This window comes from Poromitra crassiceps (genome assembly GCF_964638095.1).
Source record: "Poromitra crassiceps genome assembly, contig: HAP1_SCAFFOLD_1516, whole genome shotgun sequence".
Classification (NCBI taxonomy): domain Eukaryota; kingdom Metazoa; phylum Chordata; class Actinopteri; order Beryciformes; family Melamphaidae; genus Poromitra; species Poromitra crassiceps.
Genome location: NW_028150896.1, coordinates 2,539 through 27,910, shown reverse-complemented (window position 1 = coordinate 27,910; position 25,372 = coordinate 2,539). Strand labels below are relative to the sequence as shown.

The 25,372-nt window shown below is 44.2% G+C and overlaps 1 protein-coding gene across 1 annotated transcript; it reads right to left on the bottom strand.

The window, feature by feature from the left end:
• Positions 1-7,571: 7,571 nt before the first annotated feature.
• On the bottom strand, positions 7,572-24,223 carry LOC310771925 (rho GTPase-activating protein 27-like; the record flags this gene model as incomplete). The annotated part of the gene is made up of 10 exons (XM_083664424.1): positions 7,572-8,233; positions 10,866-10,971; positions 12,831-12,965; positions 13,848-13,925; positions 14,106-14,204; positions 15,857-15,979; positions 17,485-17,557; positions 20,026-20,124; positions 23,848-23,949; positions 24,136-24,223. Coding segments are annotated over 10 exons (1,081 nt in total), but the record flags the coding sequence as incomplete, so codon positions are not given.
• Positions 24,224-25,372: the final 1,149 nt, after the last annotated feature.

Below are 25,372 nucleotides of genomic sequence, written 5' to 3'. Positions count from 1 at the left end.
ACCATATTGAGGGAGTAAGCCGGCCGCTAAAAAGAAAACCCACCGCGTCTTTCTCCGACGAAAAGGATGAAGCGGCAGCGAGAGCGGGACCACTTAACAAAATAAAGTTTCGAGAGGAGTGGAAGTTTGGCGATAGCGGTGTTTCAAGAGACTGGCTACAGTATGATGCTGGGGCTGTAGTGATGAGTTGTTCCGTGTGCCGCAAGTATGCCAAAAAGAAAAATAGAAACAACACGTTTGTCATCGGTAGTAAATCAATGAAGCTGGAAGCCGTTTGTGACCATGAACAGAGCCAGTGTCACATTGGCTGCAAAGAGGAGAAGTAGAGAGAGGGTGAGGAGTCTGAGGAGTTATGTTTACAAATCCTTCAAATTTACTTCTGTTCTGTTAAATCCTGCAAAGAGGGTAGAGAGTGAGGAGTCTGATGTTGTTTAACATTAGGTTACAATTTAAGCTTGAAGATTGACTTGACATGTATTGATAAGATTGACTTGACATATTAAAATAATTTGCTTCAAATTTTACTCTGGCCTCTTATTTAAGTGTGTATTCTTCAACGTAATACCTTATCTACTTGAAATGTACTGAAAAAAATGTATATATATGGATATATGTGACACAAAAATGTTTGTTTTTTTTGGGCCGGTAAGAAATATGCTTGGCGGGTAAATTTTTTCCATCTACCCGCCACTGGCCGGTGGGTCAAAAAGTTAATTTCGGGCCCTGGTCTCGTCACTCCAGCTGTCTGGCGGAGCGGAGCCGTGACGTGCTCTGCACGCAGCCGGTGAGTGTTGGCGGAGCACCGAGCACAACCGCAACGCAACGCAAATGCACTCAGTGGAATCCCCCAGTAAGTATTCTACAACACATGACAGCCATTTGAAATATAAATTGGTCAATTCTGACATCTCTTAGCTACACCACAGCATTGTAAACATTTATAGTGCATCAGGAAAGGAAAACAACTGTAAACATTGTTTCTTGTTTAGAACCTAGCACAGTATTAAATACTGAGTATCTCATGAAAAACTAATAATATTGCATTTTCTGTGTTTAGCTACATCTCACACGTCAAAATGCTATTGGTTTTGGTGGTAAATTATCCTACAAATAGTACGTCTGGTTTTTGGGAAAGTTTTCTGGTGTACACCATTGACTGTATATTATTATTATTGCAGTAAGTACAGTAGCCCAAGTGTCGTCACAGGTGTTATCTGCACAGATGGCATTTTTTTTTACATGTGCATTATAATGCCACTGTTTCTCCATATTTCTGTGTTCTGTGTTGTTATATGTTCATGTTTTCTTTTGGGGGTATTTTCATAAGAATCTTGAGTCCTAACTGTATTTTTTTTTTTACCTGCACCACGCTCTTTAACATTCACCATCTCATGTAGTCTAACGTTAAATAATGTGTAATGTAATGTATGACTCTTCTCGGCAGCGCCATCTTGGCCTATATTTGCTACATACCTTACGAGCGCCCTCTAAACGTCTAGAAACAATCCCCATTTGCTCCATAATACGAAGTACAGCATTGATACACATCGCATGAAACATGGTTGCTTATCATCGCCATATTATGCCTAGATACATTAGCTCAGGTCTGTAGCCTACATTAACTGTTGTTTTGCACATAGCACTGGTGCTACTGCGATTGATAGTTTTATAGCACAGGCCATAACATTGTAGCACACGTGTAAAATGTATGTTGCCATCTCTAAAAACAACCACAAGTAGTGCAGTTCATCACTTAAACAGGTCTGTGACTGACAAAGGACATTCATGTTGCATAGAGGGCACACACAATCCAAACCTTAACAAGAAACGTGTATCAAAACAACACGCGTGTAGTACTGCGGAGAATTCATTCATAGCACAGATGGATTTTTTTCGTAGCACTGCACATCCCTGCAGCTCATACAGCCAATAAAGCAGAGCTAACCCTGCTAGCTAACATGAGCATGGATTAGCATCCAACATGTAACGTTACCTGTACACTTATCTGTGACAGAATGGGAAACTTGCCTCTCACTGGCCGCACACCGCCTTCTCTGTCCTCCTCTGTATGCAGCGCTAACCAAGTTTTAAGTCAACTAAAGTAACGTTAACACACAGGCCTTCCTTCTCTGTCCAAACTATACTCGTTCCGACGACAAACAACAAGCACTGCGAGCCGCGAGGGCTTCTTCTTCTTTCGTGTTTAATGGCGGTTGGCATCCTTAAATGGTGCATTACCGCCACCTACTGGACTTTGACGTCTTCTTCATAGTGCAATCTATTAGTGTTCATCATGTATCCACCCATTCATGCCCATTCATGCCCCCATGCATGATACATGTATGACCATTCTATGACCCCAAAACACAAGACGGACAAGGCCGTCTTTATTCGTCACAGACGACCACCATGCAGGCGCCGACACACACATGCATCTACACAGGCGCTGTGAAATATGCTCTCCGCATTTCTCCCATCCAGGCTCTTCCTTCCTCCTCAGGACAGGCCAGGAGCGGTGGGAAGCTTTTTCCTCTCAGCGCCCGGGGGCCAACTTCCTCTTAGGTTAGGCAACGATCTTCTGAATGTTTTTTAGTGGAGGATTCATATGGAGGAACCCCCAGGGGAGCACGCAAAGAACATGCAAACTCCACACAGAAAGGCCCTTTCACGAGATATACGAGGGATCAGCCGATCAGCATTTTGGTCAACAAACCACGTCACTGAGTGGCAACGGCAATGGAACCCTATGGAGCCCAAGTGGCACAAGGCTTGTGTGTCTGACTATAGCCGGCTGGGCTAACTCTGTTTACATTTTAAAAACTGAGACAGTTCACACAACTTTAACACAACATGCATGTATTATATATACATCAAACTCTTGAGCTAATTCTGCTCTCACTCAGAATGTCAAAATATAGGTAAGCGATGTGATGTATAGTGTTTGTTTGGCACAACTCATACTATAGCTAACTGCCGTGGGGTTACGCATTTCTGGGTGGCAAGTGACGTCACGCTGATTCGTCCTATAGCCCACGGGCAGCGGGCACTGATGACATGATATGGGGGGGGGGACACCATCGGTGCCCACTGCGTCCCAGGCGGGAATCGAACCCACAACCTTCTAGCTGTGATAACTCTGTTAGTTTTACTAAGATTTTTTTTTAAATATAATATTGATAGGATTTGAAATATTACAGGTTTAAGCTCAGCAAATAGTGCCACTGTTCAATTTAAGATGTGTTATATGATAATACAACATTTTGAATGGAAAAAGCATTGTTTGTTCTCTTTCTGTACCTCCAATCTACCCGCAGTTCTAGAATCACTTAGGTGTCTCATGGGTCTCATCTCTATACAAAGTGCCCTCTAGGCCCTAAATTATTACAGCAGTATTATTAGTATTACATTATTTACATAATTACATAGTATTACATTACAGCAAAAATCCCCTAGTAGCCTACCAGCCAAACAGGCCAAACAGACCAAGAGACCTGAGCATAGAAATCTTCTTTATTATTTGTATTAAAGTCAGTAAAATAGCCTCTCTTATGTACAGAGTCAAATCTACTTTTCTTCCATCATCATATGTCGACATTGTTCTATGTCATTGGTGGCTGTGTCAACCTGAATCCTATATAAAACACACACACAGCACTGTATACAGTTATAACCTTTATGCTCTCTGCATCATCACAATGGCTGTTTGTGCCCAATTCATGACAGTCAACTGTTTCCTGTCAAGTCAGTGAGGCATCACAATGAAGCCATGTTTTTATGCCTTCACCATTACAACAAATCAGGGAAAAGTCTAGATGTCTGTGTGTAATTTTCATCAAGTGAAATTCAGCCAGACATGCTTGCTATCTGTGGTAACCGTGGGTGCTTCTGGACTAGAATTTAAAGCAACTACGAGGAACTTTCATTCTGTGTTGATTTTAGTGCCCCCCTGTGGACAAAAGTGATACTGTTCCCCTGGAACGAAGACTGCATTTCCTGAATACAGAGTCTTTTCCCGCTGTGACCGGAGGTCCAGCCGAGCTGCGGCAGGCCAGGCAGGGCTTCCAGGCGAGCCTCCCCCACTGTTTGAGTTACTGCACAAGGTTCATATAAACAAGGTCCCATCTCTAAAGAATCGTAGGGAGGAAGCTGCAATCACGTTACTAAAAGAGATGATGAGTCCATCCCATCCACTACATGATCTTCTCCCTCCAACCAGACTGAAATGTACTGGTAGGCAAATGAGAAACAGCACCGCCCTCTCCATGCCGCCTGCCAGGACACAGCGCCTCCAGCAGTCCTTCCTGCACACTGCAGTCAGACTCTATAATGATCAAGAAGTGAAAACTGTCTGACCGTCACCATCTCCATGTTGAGGCTTGATATGTGAATCACTTACTTAGTTAAATTGTTTATCCTTGCTTAGTTTTTAGCCTACAGTATGTACACTTTGTCAATTTTTAATCTTTGTTGTTAAGAAGAGTGCATTTCAGACTTGTCTCTGCAAAACTATTTCTTTAATAAATGAATTGAATTGAATTGAATAACATGATTGGTTTATTTGACAGCACACAGGCATTTAGAAAAAACATAGAAATCACAGATCTCCACGCTGATGGTCTCATTTGCGGAGGCATCAGTATTACATTGAGATTCTTTCATAACCAGTTCAAATTCCTCATAGCTGCTTTAAAATAAACTCCCTGTCTTTTTGCGGCAGTCTCATTACAGCAATGTCACTTGAAACAAGTGACATTCTCCTGAGAAAACTACGTCTAATTTGTTGAAACCGGTGAAGTTATCTGCTAGTGCAGTGAGATGATTAAAACAAGTGGTAAGTGAAGATGGAACAGATGCAGCAGTGTAGGACAGGAGACTGTGGACTGTGCCAAATATCAAAAGCTACAGAGGTTACGTCATGATGTCACTGAGGCAACATTTGGAATAATCCAGTGTTTAAAACAAATTAAGTTTTGTTCATTCCCACCTGAACCAGTAACAATAAAAAACAAAACAAAAATAAATGTCTACTTGGTATTGCAACATGACTTTTTCCGCACTAGATAAATGCAGACCTGACTGTTATGAGCAAAGTCAAAACAGACAAGCTGCTTCAGCATGAGGAGACTCTTCTTCTCCCGGGGCTCCTCAGGTCTGTGGAGAGACTGTTTCACTTTATCTGGACTGTCTCTTCATTAAAGAAAGAAAGAAAGAAAGAAAGAAAGAAAGAAAGAAAGAAAGAAAGAAAGAAAGAAAGAAAGAAAGAAAGAAAGAAAGAAAGAGAAAGAACGAAAGAAAGAAAGAAAAAGAAAGAAAGAGAAAGAACGAAAGAAAGAAAGAAAGAAAGAAAGAAAGAAAGAAAGAAAGAAAGAAAGAAAGAAATCTTTCAAGGCAGAGGAGACGTTTCGGTTCTAGAGCCGGGGTGGGCAATTATTTTTTACTGGGGGGGGCCACATGAGAAACCCAGATTTTTGCCGGAGGCCCAAAAAATATTGTCATGCCGTAACCCCTAATTTGATAACTATATTAAATTATAGAAAACATACTGTGCAGTTATTCTTCAACATTTATTATAGTGAAAATCACTCCAAACAGCCAATCTAGGTAATCTGATTTGATGTTTTTAACTTGATAAGTAAAACGGTGTGGTTTGTCTTAGACCTCCCGGTCCAGGCAGGACCATCATGAGGGTCGCATCTGGCCCCCGGGCCGCATAATGCCCAGGTCTGTTCTAGGATTCTGAGAGTTTCTAGGAGGTTCTAGTTTGTTTATTTGGAATGTTCTGTGAGGTTCCTACGGAAACCCTGAGAGACAAGTGAGACAAAAAGCATCTGGTGATACATGTTCTACGTCTGAGCTTAAGTGTCTTCTCTCCTGTGTTTTTGAATATATATATATATATATATATATATATATATATATATATACAGTATATATATATATAGCATGAGTGTGTGTGTGTGTGTTTAACTAAGTAATGTGAACAGAAATCTTTGAAATTGGTGCAGTATTGACCAAGATCACTTCAGTTAGCCGCTACCCCCTACTGCACTAAACAAACTTGTTTTTTTATACCACTTACAGGATTAGATTATTCCATCATGGCATTTTTAGAATCGATATTGCAGTTGCAGTTCGGGGGTGAGGATTGCATCGCTCCTTTTCGCGGATGATGTGGTCCTGAGGCATTGGTCTGGGACCTTCAGCACTCACTGGATCGGTTCGCAGCTGAGTGTGCAGCAGCTGGGATGAGGATCAGCACCTCTAAATCTGAGGCCGTGGTTCTCAGCATGGTTCTGGATTGTATACTGCGGGTAGTGAATGAGTCCTTACCCCAAGTGAACGAGTTCAAACATCTCGGGCTCTTGTTCTCGAGTGAGGGGACGATGGAGCGGGAGATGGGTCAGAGAATCGGACCAACGGGAGCGGTATTGCGTTCCCTTTACTGCACCGTTGTGACGAAAAGAAAGCTGAGCCAGAAGGCAAAACTCTCGATCTACCGGTCGATCTTCATTCCTACCCTCACCTATGGTCATGAAGGATGGTTCATGACCAAAAGAACAAGATCGCGGATACAAGCAGCCATAGGCGGTTTTAGACACTTTTTGGGGGGCTTGAGTCCCCCCAAATTTCATCTGAGCCACCGCAAAAAATACTAGACATCCAGACGAATCCGTAGTTACCAACCATGTTATGCTAGCTCGCTGGGAAGCGGGTGTAATACAGCTCCAAAGTCGGCAACGTTTTGGAGGTCCCTTGGCCTCTCACATCTAGATATCTATGGGTATATGAGCTCCAGGGTCCTTTAGACAGTGTTCTGCATGCAGTGAAACTATTGTATTCTTGCCTTTTTTTTGTTTCCCTATTTCTGCACACTGTGGTGCCAAAACAGTCATGGAATTGTATCATTTGGGTTTGGCTACAAAGCTGAGACTCCTGTGAATCCAAAGAGCCCAATTAATGTGTGATGGAATATGGCCTCATAGTAACCATTTCAAAATGTGATGATACCATTTCTTTTACTTGACCTTATACTGTATAAAATGACCTATTGTGAGCTCACCTCATGATTTTGTAAGTTAAGACTGAATTTTTATCTGATTTCGAGAATATGGACGAGGCATCTGAATTTGATGGCCGCTTGTATTTATTTGAGCCGGACTAACATTATACGGACTACAAACTGAAGAGCTTCTATCTCTACCATGTCCATGTGATGGACAGCAGACAGAGACAGGGTGGTCACGCTGCTGCAAGAAACGTGCACTTTTAGAACATACATTGACGGTGCGATTTGCGATCGCAAGTGTTTGTTGTAATACTCAATTTGGCCACAAGTGTGCACCGCTACACACCATGTTCTAAATAGGACTAAAAGCATTCATGTTTACAATGATTTTAGTCCTATTGCGAACAAGAATGGGATCAGACTTAGCTCAGACTTAGAAAATGAATCACCAGATTTATTTTTATTTTTCTCAGATGCCTCTTAGGTCTTCCATAGGTTCTTGTTCGGGGTGAGATGTTCTTGAGCTTTAGTTTGTTCCCGGAAAGGTTCTAGAAGTCCCTAAAGGTTCCCGAAGCCCTCAGAGCTTCCATGAGGTTCCAGAATCCCTCAGAGCTTCCAGGAGGTTCCAGAAGCCCTCAGAGGGGTCCAGGAGGTTCTAGAACCCCTCAGAGGTTCCCGGAGGTTCCAGAAGCCCTCCGAGGTTCCAGAGGGGTCCAGGAGGTTCCAGAACCCCTCAGAGGGCTCCAGGAGGTTATAGAACCCCTCCAAGGTTCCAGAGGGGTCCAGGAGGTTCCAGAAGCCCCCAGAGGTTCCAGGAGGTTGCAGAAGCCCTCAGAGGTTCCAGAGGGGTCCAGGAGGTTCCAGAACCCCTCAGAGGTCCCAGAGGGGTCCAGGAGGTTCCAGAACCCCTCAGAGGGGTCCAGGAGGTTCTAGAACCCCTCAGAGGTTCCAGGAGGTTTCAGACGCCCTCAGAGGTTCCAGAGGGGTCCAGGAGGTTCCAGAAGCCCTCAGAGGTTCCAGAAGCCCTCTCCAGATGGTTCCAGGAAGTTCTACTTCTGGGAAAAGACAGTTTGGAACTCGCTGAGGATGAGCTCCACTATCTGGTTCTGGAACACCATGTGGACCGTCAGGTTGGCTGACTCAGTCTGGGGGCGGAGCAACGTGGGGCCGAACACTATGGCAACGCTCTGAACGGACATCCGGTTAGACTCGCCATGCTCAATCACCCTGGAGAGAAAGAGAGAGAGGGAGAGGAGGAGATAGGAAGGGAGAGAGAGAGTGGGAGGTAGAGAGACAGACAGAGAGAGGAGAGCGGAGAGGGAGATATAGATAGTGTTAATATGGTACTAATAGGGCAGTGACCACTCACTTTTTCAATGGCTCCAGTTCCAGGAAGTTAATTCCCCATTCATTTCTCCATTAACCTTTAGAAAACCCTTGCCTGGAACCAAGCCAACCAGCTAGCAGATGAACCGTGACCATCAAACATTTGACCTGCAGTAAAATAGCCAGTTCATGTGATCATTGTTTCAATTGTTGGGTCTAAAATAAAGAGCCTGGTCTTCTACCTCTATTTGTAAAGCACATTGAGATAACTCTTGTTATGATTTGGCGCTATGTAAATATTAAAATTGATTTTATTCAGACCCAAAATAAAAACAAAAACAAAAAATTAATAAAAAGGAAAAAAGAAAAGGAAGGGCTTTTTTGCCTGTGTTCCGTTTTCTGAAACGTCTATGAATAAATTAATGGAGACTTCACTTCCTGGAACCGGAGCCGTTCAAAAAGTGGGCGGTCACTGTTGAGCTCTATTACTGGATGTGTATTGGATTTTGAAAGTGATTCTGATGTGTGTGCGTGTGTGGTGTGTGTGGGCACTAGTGATGCGCGGGTCAGGTTTTTTTAAGGCCCGCCCCAACCCAACCCGTCATAGAGAGCCGCAGGGATGACGTATTTTTGTAGGCTGAATGCGGAAGTCCCGAACTTCCTGGTTCTTCACTGTTTCTGTCTATGGGATTTTTGAATGGGTTTTTGGCGTGATGCTTCAAATAATGTCTGTGGGCAACGCAAGTTTAATCAAACGCGAACCAAGGTTCAGCGGGATAATCTTCACACATGAGGACCACTTTCATGAGTTTTGAAGCGTAAATGCGAGCCCTAGAAGTAAAAAGCTCGAGCTAAGCTAATCCAGAACTACACACTGTCGCATAGGCTTCCACGTCATGTCTGGACTGTTGTTGATGTGTGCACTGATTACCCCGGGCTGAATGGGCTGAACCAGGTGAGGGAAAGAGAGTTTCCGTGTTCGTCGTTTGAAGTGGTGACGTTATTGACGTATATATCCCCATCGACTCAATAGTGTAGTCTCATTTAGCCGTTTGCTAGCTAGCCGCCCGTTTAACGGCATGTAAAAGCTTCAAAACTCATAAAAAGTGGTCCTCGTGTGTGAAGATGATATTACTAAACACTGGTTCGCATTTGATTAAGCCAGCGTTGCCCAGAGAGATTATTAGAAGCATCGCGCCAAAAACCCATTCAAAACTCCCATAGGCGAAAACTGTGAAGAACCAGGGCTGTTAGCATCGGTGATTTCCGGACTCGTTACTGCGGCTCTCTATTGGAGCCAGCCCGCCCCGCCCGCCCTGTTAAAATATCTGAAAATTCCGAACCCAGCCCAACCCAGCAGCCCGCAACGGCCAATTTAATGTAATATGTCTCCGGACGCAGGAGGAGCACAGCGGAGCTTCCAAGGTGTGCAAAGTAGCTAATAACTCTGTCTCTCTCCCCCCTCTCTCTCTCTCTCACACACACACACACACACACAGACACTCACATGCTGCCCTGCGCGACAACAGTTGTAGCCTAGGCCTGCTCTGGATGAGTTGCGCTGCTGCTTTCATGTCGGTCTTTCTTCAATTAATCCATGGTCTTCAGATAGCGCGACCGACTACGCTTCCCCAAAGTGCGGATGGCGTGACCGCAGTGTTTCAAATGGAGGTAGCAGGTAGAGGTAGGCACTAGGCAGGCTACAGAAACAGTTCTTATTCTTCCCCATTTATTTTAATTAGCCTACCTCATGCGCTCTCAATTGGCCATGTTGCAGTAGTAGGCTAAACGTAGTAGTGCAGCAGGTGAGCACACGGCTTGCAGATACGGCCAGACTCGCTGTCTGATTTCTTTTAATTACCTCATGCGCACTCAATTGTTCACAGCCTACTCACGTTGCAGTAAAGTTGACAAATAGATCACAGTCGAGTCCACAACAGAAAATCTGCGGTGGCATTATATGGACACTTCAAATAATAATTACAGCGAATAATCCTTCCAAAATGTTTGTTTTGAGACCACATAGGCTACCTCATTGAAGCGTTTCTTTACTCCATGTGGCTATAGAGAGTGCAGCAGGAGTCTGTCTGATTGTGTGTACCTACGTGTGAGAGAGAGTTAACGTCTTTAAGGTTAATTACTCTGCGTGTTTCATTGCTCTAAAATATTTAATAATGTTGCTTTGTCACGTTCTGAGCCTGCCCCGCCCGCACCCGCGATATTTTCATAATTTGCCAACCCAGCCCGCCTGCGGGGCGGCCCAGCCCGCGGGACCCAGTGGGTTCTGGGTGACCTGCGCATCACTAGTGGGCACGCGTGTGTGTGTGTGTGTTTTTGCACGTACGTGTTTTTGTATATAGGTACGTGTGTGTGTGTATATGTGTGTGTGTGTGTGTGTGTTTTTTGCACGTACTGTATGTGTTTTTGTATGTACGTATGTATGTATGTGTGTGTGTGTGTGTGTTTTTGCACGTACGTGTTTTTGTACGTGTGTGTGTGTGTGTGTGTGTGTGTGTGTGTGTGTGTGACTGACTTGCGGAGGTGTCTGAACAGCACCTCCATGGTGTCGTGGTTTGGCAGCGGTAGAGAGCGAACCAGATCCTTCATATAGGACACTCTCTGGGCGTAGTCAGGGACTTCTACACACACACACACACACACACACACATGCACGCACACATGCATACCACACACACGCACACCACACACATATGTGCGTGTGCTCACACACACACACACACACACACACACACACACACACACACACACACACACACAAATAAGAACATTGATAAGAACTTAGGCAACTTCAGCTCATTCAGAATGCTGCTGCTAGAGTTCTAACGACAACTAAGAAAGCTGATCATATCACTCCAGTTCTTAAGTCCTTACACTGGTTGCCAGTGTGTCATAGAATAGATTTTAAAACACTGTTATTAGTCTATAAATCATTTAATGGCCTAGGCCCAAAATACATAGCTGAATTGCTCCCACGCTACGAACCGTCTAGAACTCTCAGGTCAGCAGGGTCCAGCTTATTAACTGTCCCTAGGATCAAATCAAATCATGGGAATTTACCCACTATGCTTCTGCTAGCTGGAACAAATTGCCTGAAGACCTCAGATCTGCCCCAACTTTACTTATTTTTAAAAATAGACTAAAGACTTTTATGTTTACCGGCGCTTTTAACTGCTGACAGCTGTTTCTCAATCACTATTATACAATTGGTTTTAAAACACAGATGATTGTAATTACAGCTAAAAGCTGCAGGTCTGGGGGATGGTTCTGTAATACGGATATACTCACAAGAGGGTGAGGTGATGCGTCAGGGAGGGACGCACGCGTAAGGGGAGCTTACTTGAGCCGTACTCGTTTTAAGCAAGGTTTAGAGAGAAAAAACGGCCTGTTTGTCGACGGGCAACAGATGATGCTAGGTACAAGCGGGGGTATGCTTGGCGTCCAAACTGCAGTATAGAGGAAAAGAGGACAACCCAGACCTGAGTTTTATGTGTGTGTAGTCATGTTTCTTATATAGTCATGATGTCAGGGGACTCAATATAGATAAATTGATTTATTCTATTATGCAAACCCAATGAGTCCTCTATAAGTTTTTAGCTCTTTTTGCAACTGCTGCGCCTGTTGCTTAATGCACTTTTTATACTATTTTTTTAAGTTTTGTTGTGATGCCTTTAAATGTCCATTTTATTCTCTTCTTTTATTCTTTTATTTTCCTGTCAACCATTTTATGTGAAGCACTTTGAATTGCCTCTGTGTATGAAATGTGCTATACAAATAAACTTGACTTGACTGACACAGAAATATATTTATACATGCATAATAATAATAATACATAATGTGTTGAGTACATACAGTGAGGGAAATTATCATTTGATCCCTTGCTGATTTTATAAGTTTGCCCACTGAGAAAGAAATTAACGGTCTCTAATTTGAATCGTGATGGGTTTATTTTAACAGTGAGAGACAGAATATTAAAAAATCCAGAAAATCACATTATATAAAAGATAGACATTGATTTGCATTTGATTGTATGAAATAAGTATTTGATCCCCTAGCAAAACATGACTTAGTACTTGTCAAGTCAAGTCAAGTTTATTTGTATAGACCTACCGTAATTCACAAGCATGTCTCAGAGGACTTCATAGAGAATGTCTAGCTAAATCTAGCTGACACAACAATAACAATTACAGTATTAATAATAACAACATGATTGAACAATCGTATGATAGAGAGAGACAGAAATATAAATATAAATATATATATATATATATATATATATATATATATATATATATATATATATAAGAAGAGATGAAAAAGTACCGGTTGCGCTACTAAGAATGCTCGAGGCAGATTTGGGTACATCCCTAGTATGCATTCCTATAAAACATGTTTATTTGATAGAAAACATTTGATAGTGTATTAATAAGGTATTGATAAGTGATCGTGTGCTGGGTGTATTGATAAAGTGTGTACTGACGGATGGCCTGGATAAACTTGTCGAAGCTGCTGAAGGGGAAGATCGGCTCTGGGAGCTCCCTGAGGAACAGCTTCAGAGCTCCAGCCACCACGTGGATCTCCTCCCACTGCCCGTCCTCCAGGTCCAGCTGCTCCTCTGACAGACAGACAGACAGGCAGACAGACAGACAGACAGACAGACAGACAGACAGACAGACACCACATTTAGGCAATGTCTAGACTTCTCTAATATTTCTATTTTTAACTGCATTGTCCACATTTTTATATTTTTATTCTCTTTACATATTATTTTAAGAGCAAAACCACCATTTTAGTCTTTGTATTTTTTAAGTTACTTTTACAATTCAGTTTATAGCCCCTTATCACACAAGCATGTCTGCCAGGGCTTTACATACACAGTAGCATCATCACAGTCATATTATACTACACACAACATAGGTTACATACATCATATACAAGCACAATCATCTCTTTCTATGTTTTAAGTTACGTTGAGCTATTTTTAGCTTTTTTTAAATTCTAGTATATATTTAACTGTATGCAAAAAAATGTTTTTATTTCACACTTGCTTTGACAATGTTGTTTCCCATGCCAATTCACCTTATTTGGAATGCGGAAACGTTTTAATTTGTTTTGCGGCATTCCCGCATCCAATTGCTTGAGGTAAGAATGTTGTACCTGGGAGCACTTCCTTCCTCATCACCATCTTTAAATGCATTTCCCCATTATTATCCTTTGTTTCTGGTCCCTTATTACCCTGTTACATAAATATCAGTCTAATATTACTCATGTACATGGTATTACCTAATTATTACCCCTATAGACCCTTTTCACGGGGGCCATTTTGTGTCGAAAAGGCAGGGTAAACACAGGTGCAAGCAAGACACTAATGAGGGTTTCCAAGTGTCTTGTTTGCACCTGTGTTTACCCTGCCTTTTCGACACAAAATGCCCCCCCGTGTAAAGGGTGTATTACCATGTTGTTACCGAGCTGTAATGGTAAAGTGCTAACAACTTACCATGGTCAGCTTTGTGTCGTAGCCTCTGGATGACGGCCAGGTTACCACTGACTCTGTAGATTCCATCAACATCTAGACCTACACACACACACACACACACACACACACACACACACACAGCAGGTTGACATTTTTTCAGGTTGTGTGTGTGTGTGTGTGTGTGTGTGTGTGTGTGTGTGCGTGTGTGTGTGTGTGTGTGTGTGTGTGTGTGTGTGTGTGTGTGTGTGTGTGTGTGTGTGTGTGCGTGCGCGTGCGTACCTCTCCTCTCCACTGTTTTGATACATTTCTCCACAAATCTGGGAACCGTTGTGTTTTCCCTGTGACATAAAGTGTCCAGATGACAGCCAAAGACATTATCTGGGGGCGAGAGACATAGGAAGACATGGTGAGAGAGAGAGAGAGAGAGAGAAAGAAAGAGAGAGAGATAGATAGAGAGAGAGAGAGAGAGAGAGAGACACTCATATAGAGCTGCCGCGATATTGATTTTTATCCTTGCTGCACAAAGGATAAAAACAAATGAGCACAAAAGCCAATCAAACCCTTATTTTTACCGTTATTTAACCGCAAAAATAGCAGTGTTTCCCCTAGGATGGAGTTGTAGCAACGGAGGTGAAGCATGTGCACTTTGAAAATATATATATATATATTTTTTTTGCATTTTTATTTACTCACAAAGCGCGCCCTGCCGGGAGGTTTCTATATCGCTGCCGGCACCAGAAAGGCTTGAGGCCTAGGCTACCTGTGCGTTCACACCAAGGCTTCACACATACAAAGTTACATTACATACAAAGTCAATGCATGGCCGTCTGTTCCAGCAGTTTTACCCGGATCCTCACGAGCACAAAACCACACAACCACCCACAAACAACACTAGGGATGTAACTTATGATGCACTTCTAATGAGGAGATACTCTTCATTCACTTCATTCCACAATGCTCTGCCACAAGCCAGCCGTGTGTCAAAATAACAGCTTCAAAAACTGTCCAGTGTTCCTTTCCACTGCAGAGGCAAAAACAACAACAACTTAGTGCTGTATCTTTGAGGGGACCCCCCCCCCCCCCCCCCCCCCCCCCCCCCTCCCCTGATGTCCCTGCCTGATTCCCTACCCACACCATGACTTGCTGACATGATCAGGTAAGCACAAAGCTTCTTGTTTATGCTTTACTCACAGGTGTGAGAATAACATAACGTTAGTCTCTTCTCCTCTCGTAAGTCACCTGTGGAGCTGCTTTGTTTCAAGGTGGCTACCTCCATCTTGGAAAAATGAAGCCAACGTGGAAGTGCCAAAACCTGCAGTTTCTTGAATGGCCACTCGAGGATGGCTCCAAAAGTGAGTCATTCCCCATAGACCCCCATGTTAAAATACCCGACTTTACAACATAAATAAACATGTTTACAGCCTGGTACAAAAATGGTTTTGGTCTCTAGCTAATTTCACCTGTTCATGACAACTGTACGTGGGCTCACCCGTCTATGGCTGCAAAAACAACCTGTTCATGACAACTGTACGTGGGCTCACCTGTACGTGGGCTCACCTGTACGTGGGCTCACCTGTACGTGGGCTCACCTGTACGTGGGCTCACCTGTACGTGGGCTCACCTGTACGTGGGCTCACCTGTACGTGGGCTCACCTGTACGTGGGCTCACCCGTCTATGGCTGCAAAAACAAGTCTGATTGTATGGAAGTCAATGGGAAAATGATCCTACTTCTCACTTGATGACCTCAGTAAATACTTTCCTAACGAGTTTATGTCTCAATCGTTACTTTCAAGTCTTCTTCAATACAGCCTGATGTTCATTTAGTCAATTATGCTCCCATTTAGAGTCAAATAGACGTGTGTTTCCCAAACTTTTTTTCTGGGGACCCACTTTTTAAAAATGATGAACCATCGCGACCCAAATCACAATGGGCTTAGGTCTTATCTATTCTATAAATCATGAGACGAGCAAATTTGTGAATGAATGTTCCTGACTATTTTTACTAGCAGTTCCATATCACAACAGTTACCTCTAATGTAGCCTTTCTCCTTCACACTCTGCAGCGTGGGCCTCCTCTGCAGGAACCTGCGCAGTTTCTTACGAACTCGACCCGGATCAGCCTCTGCTGGACCCGACATTGTCCTGCTGGCTGCTGAGAGGAGAGGTCAACAGACTACCGTCAGTCATCCTGTTACATCGTCAGTCATCCAGTTACACCTTCAGTCATCCAGCTACACCATCAGTCTTCCTGTTACAACGTCAGTCATCCAGTTACACCGTCAGTCTTCCTGTTACACCATCAGTCGTCCAGCTACACCGTCAGTCATCCAGCTACACCTTCAGTCATCCAGCTACACCATCAGTCTTCCTGTTACAACGTCAGTCATCCAGTTACACCGTCAGTCTTCCTGTTACACCATCAGTCGTCCAGCTACACCGTCAGTCATCCTGTTACACCATCAGTCGTCCAGCTACACCGTCAGTCATCCTGTTACACCGTCAGTCATCCTGTTACAACGTTAGTCATCCAGTTACACCGCCAGTCATCCAGCTACACCGTCAGTCTTCCTGTTACACCATCAGTCGTCCAGTTACACCTTCAGTCATCCAGCTACACCGTCAGTCATCCTGTTACATCGTCAGTCATCCTGTTACTTCTTCTTCTTCTTCTAATGGCTTTCCGGCAGACTGGATGCCTTGCGGCACATTGCTGCCTCTCACAGAATATGACACAAATTCCAGAATCGGCGGTCCGCCTCCTCCTCAGTGTTCCTCCCGGCCCTCATGCCAGCACACCAACCTCCCTCATCAGGTACTCTCCTCACCTCTCTCCTGTGTCACCAGTCATCCTGTTACACCGTCACTCATCTTCTTCTATTTTTATTTTTTTATCCCATTTTTATCCCCCATTAGTGCTAATTTTAATTTATTTATCCTGGTTGCTACTCCACCCTCTGCCGATCTGGGGAGAGCCGAAAACTGGCTCCATGCTTCCTCCGAGACATGGGCAGTTAGCCAGCTGCTTCTTTTCACCTGACACGGGAAGCTTCACTGGTAGGACATAGCACGTGAGAGGATCACGCTATTCCAACCAGTTCCCCTCCCTCCGAACAGGCGCCCTTAACGACCAGAGGAGGAACCACATTAGCAACCAGGATATTGCATGTTTTGGTGAAGGGGGTTCCTATATGAAGGAAACCCCCGGGAGGCACGGGGAGAACATGCAAACTCCACACAGAAAGGACATGCGGACGGGCACGCATTCCTTCAGCGTTCACAGCGTCCCAGGTGGGAATCGAACCCAGGACCTTCGAGCTGTGAGGCGACAGCGCTTACCACTGCACCACCGTACCCCTGCACGTCACTCATCTTGTTACACTACCTGTCATCCTGTTACACCGCCAGTTGTCCTGTTATACCGCCAGACAGCCTGTTACACTGTCAGACAGCCTGTTACACCAGTCTTTTTTTTTACACCATCAGTCTTTTTTTTACACCATCAGTCATCTTTCTACACCGTCAGTCATCCCATTACACATCACGTTACACGTCCATACACGTCAGTTGTCCTGTTACATGGTTAGTTGTCCCGTTACATCATCAGTCATCCTGTTACACCACCAGTCGCCCAAAACACCGTCAGTCAGGAGGCCTTACTGTTCCTCTTCCTCTCCTTGTCCTCCTTGTCTGATGCTTCATCCTCGTCCTCCTCTGACAGATGCACCTGCTCCTGCAGGAGAGGCCAGAGGAGCAGCAGCTCAACATCGTCTTCCCTTCTGCTTTATTATTCACTTATCTTATAAAGCAACTTGTCTTTCTCTCTGGCTTATTATTCACTTACCGTATTTCTTCTAATAAACACCCGGGCATTTATTTTGCTAAATCAACCCAGACCCCCGGCGGTTAAAGGAGTCCCGGCGGCAGATAGAATGAGTCGTTTATTTAGTTTTGCACAGAATCGAGCCAGGCGATTATTATTTTGATTAATTCCTTACCAAATACGTAAATGCAATGTTTCCAATACATGTCCGGTATAATGGGTATAATCCATACTGCATTTATGATCGCTGTTCCACTGACAGAAACGCTTTTACAAGGCGCAACACTATAACGTTAGCGTAGCTCATGGACTTGCTCAAGTGTTCAGACAGCGTCTCCAGTATAACACGTTGACTATTTTCCATACTCCCGCTGTACAATCCGTAGCATCAAACAATGCGGTATGCATACTTGAAACATGTCGGTTATCAGTGATGGGCAAGCTACTTGGAAAATGTAGTAAGCTAAGCTATCAGTTACTCTCAATTAAATATAGCTAAACTACATTGAAGCTATCCCCAGAGAAATGTAGCAAGCTAAGCTATGAGCAACATGGCAAAAGCAGCTTGCTACATCAAAGCTACTTTTTTCTCACATTGAATTAACTTAATGTAGAACAACTTTCAACCAAACAAATAGGCAGGTAAAAGAAAATATAATTTTGATTGTTTATTATATTATAAAACACACTGAAACTCTCACTGGCACAATATTCAAAAACAGACAATAAAACCTGAAAGTCTTCTTCATCACTGCCAGTGGCTCCCTCTGGCTCTGCCATCTTTCAAAGTTCGTTGCTGATGTGACATATTTTGCCCTACCCTTAACCAATCGTCAGTCTTCAATGCCTAAACCCAACCCAGTCAGAGGCAGAGTAGTGCCGGGTCTTTCTGCAAGAGAGGAAAGGATGCTAAAAAGCAAGGATGAAACAACAACACTGTCTTGTTGTCCGTCATAATGGAACTGGAAGTGCTTTATTGGCTACACAGGCACACTTGACATATGCAATGTCTCCTCCTGTTTAAGCAGAAATCTCCACTGCGTGCTTTGCTCATGGATTTTCTCTGGCGAGTAGCTTGTAGCTTTTGCGGGAAGCTACAAGCTACTTGGGTCTATAAATAGCTTAGCTACTGAAAAAGCTACTTGGTTCAAAAGTAGTGAAGCTACCACCAAGCTACTGAGAAATGTAGTTAAGCTATGTAGCTTCACTACTTGTAGCAAGCTACTGCCCAACACTGTCGGTTATGTATAAACAAAGCATAACATTGTCTGACTGGCTGTAGATGCGTGACTTCCGCCAAAACACACGTCATTACCGTAAGTGACTGAATTCAGTCAACACAAAAACATACCGTAATGAAAAATAAAATGTAATAAACGCCCCGGCGTTTAATCGAGCCCGGCGTTTATTATGCTAAATTGGATCAGATCCCCGGCGGTTAAAGGACACCCGGCGGCAGATGGAGACCCGGTGGATATTAGAAGAAATACGGTATCTTAGAATAAACTTTGCAAGCTCATCTTCCTCTCTGGCTTATTATTCACTTAATCTTAGAACAAACTTTGCAAACTCGTGCTGTTAGATCAGTGCTCCTGAAATATTATCATCATTAGGGAGAACAGAGTAAGGCCTTGGCCACACTGATCCGTGGTGTCTGTCCGTGTGCGTTCATTTCTCTGTGCACTTCCATTAATTTTCAATGACAGCTGTCCGACTGTCCGTGGAGCACTCAGAAGCGTACGTATCCAGAAAATTTGCATACGTTTTGATGGACAGAAAGTTGAAGAGGGATGAACTTTTTCTGGATGGACGTATCGGATGGTCGGATAGTCACTGTCCGTTTAGCCAATCAGAGTCGAGGTCTCGAGAGGAGGCGTTCCCGAGATTTGTTTAAACTTTTCAAAGAAGATGGCGGCCGAGGCGGTGAAGGAGGCTATAAGGGATTCCCCAGCAAAATGAGTAAAATTGTGTGATTTCACTAGGATTTCAGTGACTAGAAGTTAGTCCAAGGGGAGAATGTAGTGCATATACTTCTCTCCGGTTATCTGCACATGATCTACATTATATTATACTCGTGCTGTTCATGTCATTTGCATTCGAGTCACATTTCCAAGGAGCCAGGCTGCACAGGCAGGCTCCCCGGCCGTGGAGCAGCCCCGGCGCTTTGGGGGAGGGGTTTGACGTAGACTCAGTTCTCATGCATCGGACAGACATCTGTCCGTTCAATAATTCTGTCCATTTTCTGACGGATCAGTGTGGCCAAGGCCTTATGCTGAATGTTGTATTAACTCTAACCGGGTCAACTCAAGCGAACTGAACTGAATTCAAGTAAAGAGAAAAGACCAGAAGAGGCAGCGGACTAACGGAGTGTTTCCTACCAGTTGCCTGATGGAGTCCAGTATGACTTTGTGCCAGTCCCAGATGATGCTGTCTGTGTCGTACTGCACCAGGTACTCACAGCCCTGCCGAGTCTTCAGCTGTAGCAAACCAACACAACACGAGTTACACCTGAAAGCTTCAGAGGAAGAGCTGGACCACAGAGTACAAACCAACACAACACGAGTTACACCTGAAAGCTTCAGAGGAAGAGCTGGACCACAGAGTACAAACCAACACAACACACGTTACACCTGAAAGCTTCAGAGGAAGAGCTGGACCACAGAGTACAAACCAACACAACACGAGTTACACCTGAAAGCTTCAGAGGAAGAGCTGGACCACAGAGTACAAACCAACACAACACGAGTTACACCTGAAAGCTTCAGAGGAAGAGCTGGACCACAGAGTACAAACCAACACAACACACGTTACACCTGAAAGCTTCAGAGGAAGAGCTGGACCACAGAGTACAAACCAACACAACACGAGTTACACCTGAAAGCTTCAGAGGAAGAGCTGGACCACAGAGTACAAACCAACACAACACACGTTACACCTGAAAGCTTCAGAGGAAGAGCTGGACCACAGAGTACAAACCAACACAACACACGTTACACCTGAAAGCTTCAGAGGAAGAGCTGGACCACAGAGTACAAACCAACACAACACGAGTTACACCTGAAAGCTTCAGAGGAAGAGCTGGACCACAGAGTACAAACCAACACAACACACGTTACACCTGAAAGCTTCAGAGGAAGAGCTGGACCACAGAGTACAAACCAACACAACACACGTTACACCTGAAAGCTTCAGAGGAAGAGCTGGACCACAGAGTACAAACCAACACAACACACGTTACACCTGAAAGCTTCAGAGGAAGAGCTGGACCACAGAGTACAAACCAACACAACACGAGTTACACCTGAAAGCTTCAGAGGAAGAGCTGGACCACAGAGTACAAACCAACACAACACACGTTACACCTGAAAGCTTCAGAGGAAGAGCTGGACCACAGAGTACAAACCAACACAACACACGTTACACCTGAAAGCTTCAGAGGAAGAGCTGGACCACAGAGTACAAACCAACACAACACGAGTTACACCTGAAAGCTTCAGAGGAAGAGCTGGACCACAGAGTACAAACCAACACAACACACGTTACACCTGAAAGCTTCAGAGGAAGAGCTGGACCACAGAGTACAAACCAACACAACACGAGTTACACCTGAAAGCTTCAGAGGAAGAGCTGGACCACAGAGTACAAACCAACACAACACGAGTTACACCTGAAAGCTTCAGAGGAAGAGCTGGACCACAGAGTACAAACCAACACAACACACGTTACACCTGAAAGCTTCAGAGGAAGAGCTGGACCACAGAGTACAAACCAACACAACACGAGTTACACCTGAAAGCTTCAGAGGAAGAGCTGGACCACAGAGTACAAACCAACACAACACGAGTTACACCTAAAAGCTTCAGAGGAAGAGCTGGACCACAGAGTACAAACCAACACAACACGAGTTACACCTGAAAGCTTCAGAGGAAGAGCTGGACCACAGAGTACAAACCAACACAACACGAGTTACACCTGAAAGCTTCAGAGGAAGAGCTGGACCACAGAGTACAAACCAACACAACACACGTTACACCTGAAAGCTTCAGAGGAAGAGCTGGACCACAGAGTACAAACCAACACAACACGAGTTACACCTGAAAGCTTCAGAGGAAGAGCTGGACCACAGAGTACAAACCAACACAACACACGTTACACCTGAAAGCTTCAGAGGAAGAGCTGGACCACAGAGTACAAACCAACACAACACGAGTTACACCTGAAAGCTTCAGAGGAAGAGCTGGACCACAGAGTACAAACCAACACAACACACGTTACACCTGAAAGCTTCAGAGGAAGAGCTGGACCACAGAGTACAAACCAACACAACACACGTTACACCTGAAAGCTTCAGAGGAAGAGCTGGACCACAGAGTACAAACCAACACAACACACGTTACACCTGAAAGCTTCAGAGGAAGAGCTGGACCACAGAGTACAAACCAACACAACACGAGTTACACCTGAAAGCTTCAGAGGAAGAGCTGGACCACAGAGTACAAACCAACACAACACGAGTTACACCTGAAAGCTTCAGAGGAAGAGCTGGACCACAGAGTACAAACCAACACAACACACGTTACACCTGAAAGCTTCAGAGGAAGAGCTGGACCACAGAGTACAAACCAACACAACACACGTTACACCTGAAAGCTTCAGAGGAAGAGCTGGACCACAGAGTACAAACCAACACAACACGAGTTACACCTGAAAGCTTCAGAGGAAGAGCTGGACCACAGAGTACAAACCAACACAACACACGTTACACCTGAAAGCTTCAGAGGAAGAGCTGGACCACAGAGTACAAACCAACACAACACACGTTACACCTGAAAGCTTCAGAGGAAGAGCTGGACCACAGAGTACAAACCAACACAACACGAGTTACACCTGAAAGCTTCAGAGGAAGAGCTGGACCACAGAGTACAAACCAACACAACACGAGTTACACCTGAAAGCTTCAGAGGAAGAGCTGGACCACAGAGTACAAACCAACACAACACACGTTACACCTGAAAGCTTCAGAGGAAGAGCTGGACCACAGAGTACAAACCAACACAACACACGTTACACCTGAAAGCTTCAGAGGAAGAGCTGGACCACAGAGTACAAACCAACACAACACGAGTTACACCTGAAAGCTTCAGAGGAAGAGCTGGACCACAGAGTACAAACCAACACAACACGAGTTACACCTGAAAGCTTCAGAGGAAGAGCTGGACCACAGAGTACAAACCAACACAACACACGTTACACCTGAAAGCTTCAGAGGAAGAGCTGGACCACAGAGTACAAACCAACACAACACACGTTACACCTGAAAGCTTCAGAGGAAGAGCTGGACCACAGAGTACAAACCAACACAACACGAGTTACACCTGAAAGCTTCAGAGGAAGAGCTGGACCACAGAGTACAAACCAACACAACACGAGTTACACCTGAAAGCTTCAGAGGAAGAGCTGGACCACAGAGTACAAACCAACACAACACGAGTTACACCTGAAAGCTTCAGAGGAAGAGCTGGACCACAGAGTACAGATGCATCGTATACCAGTCAAGTCAACTTCATTTGTGCGTCTCAGAGGGCTAAACAGAGAATATGTCTAGCTAAGTCTAGCTAAATACTATAAAATCAATAAACATAATTGAGCAATCTCATATGAGAGAGAGAGAGAGAGAGAGAGAGAGAGAGAGAGAGAGAGAGAGAGAGAGAGAGAGAGAGAGAGAGAGAGAGAGGAGGGGGGAGACAGAGGGGAGAGAACAGACAAATAGGGCATAATAGGGCTGGGCGATCTGCATTTATTTACTTTTTGTCCAAGTAGAATGTTGTATGGTCTCTTGTGATTCTAAATATAGCTTTGGTCTCTTGTGATTCTAAATATAGCTTTGGTCTCTTGTGATTCTAAATATAGCTTTGGTCTCTTGTGATTCTAAATATAGCTTACTCACTTGGTTTGACCAAAGAAAAATGATAAGCAGTTTAAAACATGTCTATGGAAAAAAAGAATGGCGGATGAAATGCCTTGGTTTCTATGCCTACTCTAATACTGTAAACCAGAAGTGGGGGTGGGTTTGACTCTCTATACTGTAACCATGGTAGTAAAGGTAGAGTGCTACTAGAACAGGTTGGACCCATGATAACACGAGTACACTTCTAGAACAGGCTGTAACCTTGGTAATCACGGTAGAGGTGGCAGTGTACCTCTAGAACGTTCTTCTTGGAGGATTTGTCCTTTGAGGCCCAGCTCAGAGAAGCTCCTCTCAGCTCCACTGTGTACTCTGGAACAATCTGTGTGGTCTTACTCTGAGAAACAGTTAGCAAGTCAGCTTCATCATCATCATCATCATCCTCATCCTCATCATCATCGCCACCACCATCATCATGGAGCCTGTATTTTACAGCTACTGGTGAGCATCTCTAGTCATTTTCGCAGAGTTTCCAGAATGTAATAACCCAGTAACTGGCCCAGTACATGTTATTGGTTCTTACAGAGTTTCCAGTTGGAGCAGACTTGGGGTCTCTGTGGAAGGTGAGGATTCCTCCATGGAGAACAGTCCAGGACTGGCTCCAGTTCTTCCTGTGGAACACCAATATAAATAAGAAAAAAGAAAAACAAGATCAATCATGACATGAAATGAGTAGAGTTCACAGTTGACACTGATTTAGCTAGTCAAGTTACAGTTGATATAGTAACACATAAAATGTACTGTAGATCAGGGGAACTCAACCTTTTCTAGTTCAAGGCCCACTTCTGATTGTTAAAACATTTCCGAGGACCACCTTCCCAAATAAATGATAGGCTATCATTGTGATGTCTTGATATGTGGGAGGTCATCCGCGGCCCACTAGATGGCGCTCTGAGGCCCAGTGGTTAAGAAACACAGCTGTAGATAATATAGTCATATCTACGGTAGTCACAGCCATTCAGTTAGTGTATCATACAACTATCACACAGGTTTATGATTAAACTGTCATGCAATCAATCTGATTGGTCAATGACATCATCCAACTGTTCTAACTCAACAACGACCGCTAGGGTGACACTGAACACGCATGTGTGAGTGTCCTACACACATTTAAAAGATTAGGCCTCCCCCCTTCCCCTAGTAAACAACATACATATATATTTAACTCATTGAGTGCCAGCCACTTTTGGAGAACGGACGCTCCCAGTGCCAGAGTTTCAGAGCGTTTTCAGTGATTTCTCGAGGCCCACAGAATATTGTGTGATATTACTATGTAAACACCGAACACGCACAAAGAACGATGAGACTCTCTTCTATCATCTGCAAAAAAAAAGTTTATTGATACCATTTTCCGTTCTTTAGTTATGAGCCGGAGAAGATAGGTTGTTTTGAGCAAAAAGACACGTTTCAATTTAGAATCTGAGATATTCGGCCTTTTGTGAAAGGAAGCATTTCAAGCACATCATTGACTCTGAAGCTAATATTTTCTGATGTAATGACAATAAAAGAGTGAAAACAAAGGAATTTTGTTTGGCCAAATAATATTTTTTAGCTGCAACCAGCAGCGCTGGCCCCTGCGTGCGCAGACCCTTCACCTTCTTGCTGGTCTTGATTTACTGCTGGTGGGCATCAGATAGCCTATTCTAGCTTGTTTGCCTGTCTCTGTGCATCGAGCCTGCTGCTGCCTGGGTCTGTGTTTACTGTCAATGGTTGTATGCTGTAGTGCCCTGCGTGCCCCACCCTCCTCCTCCTCCTCCTCC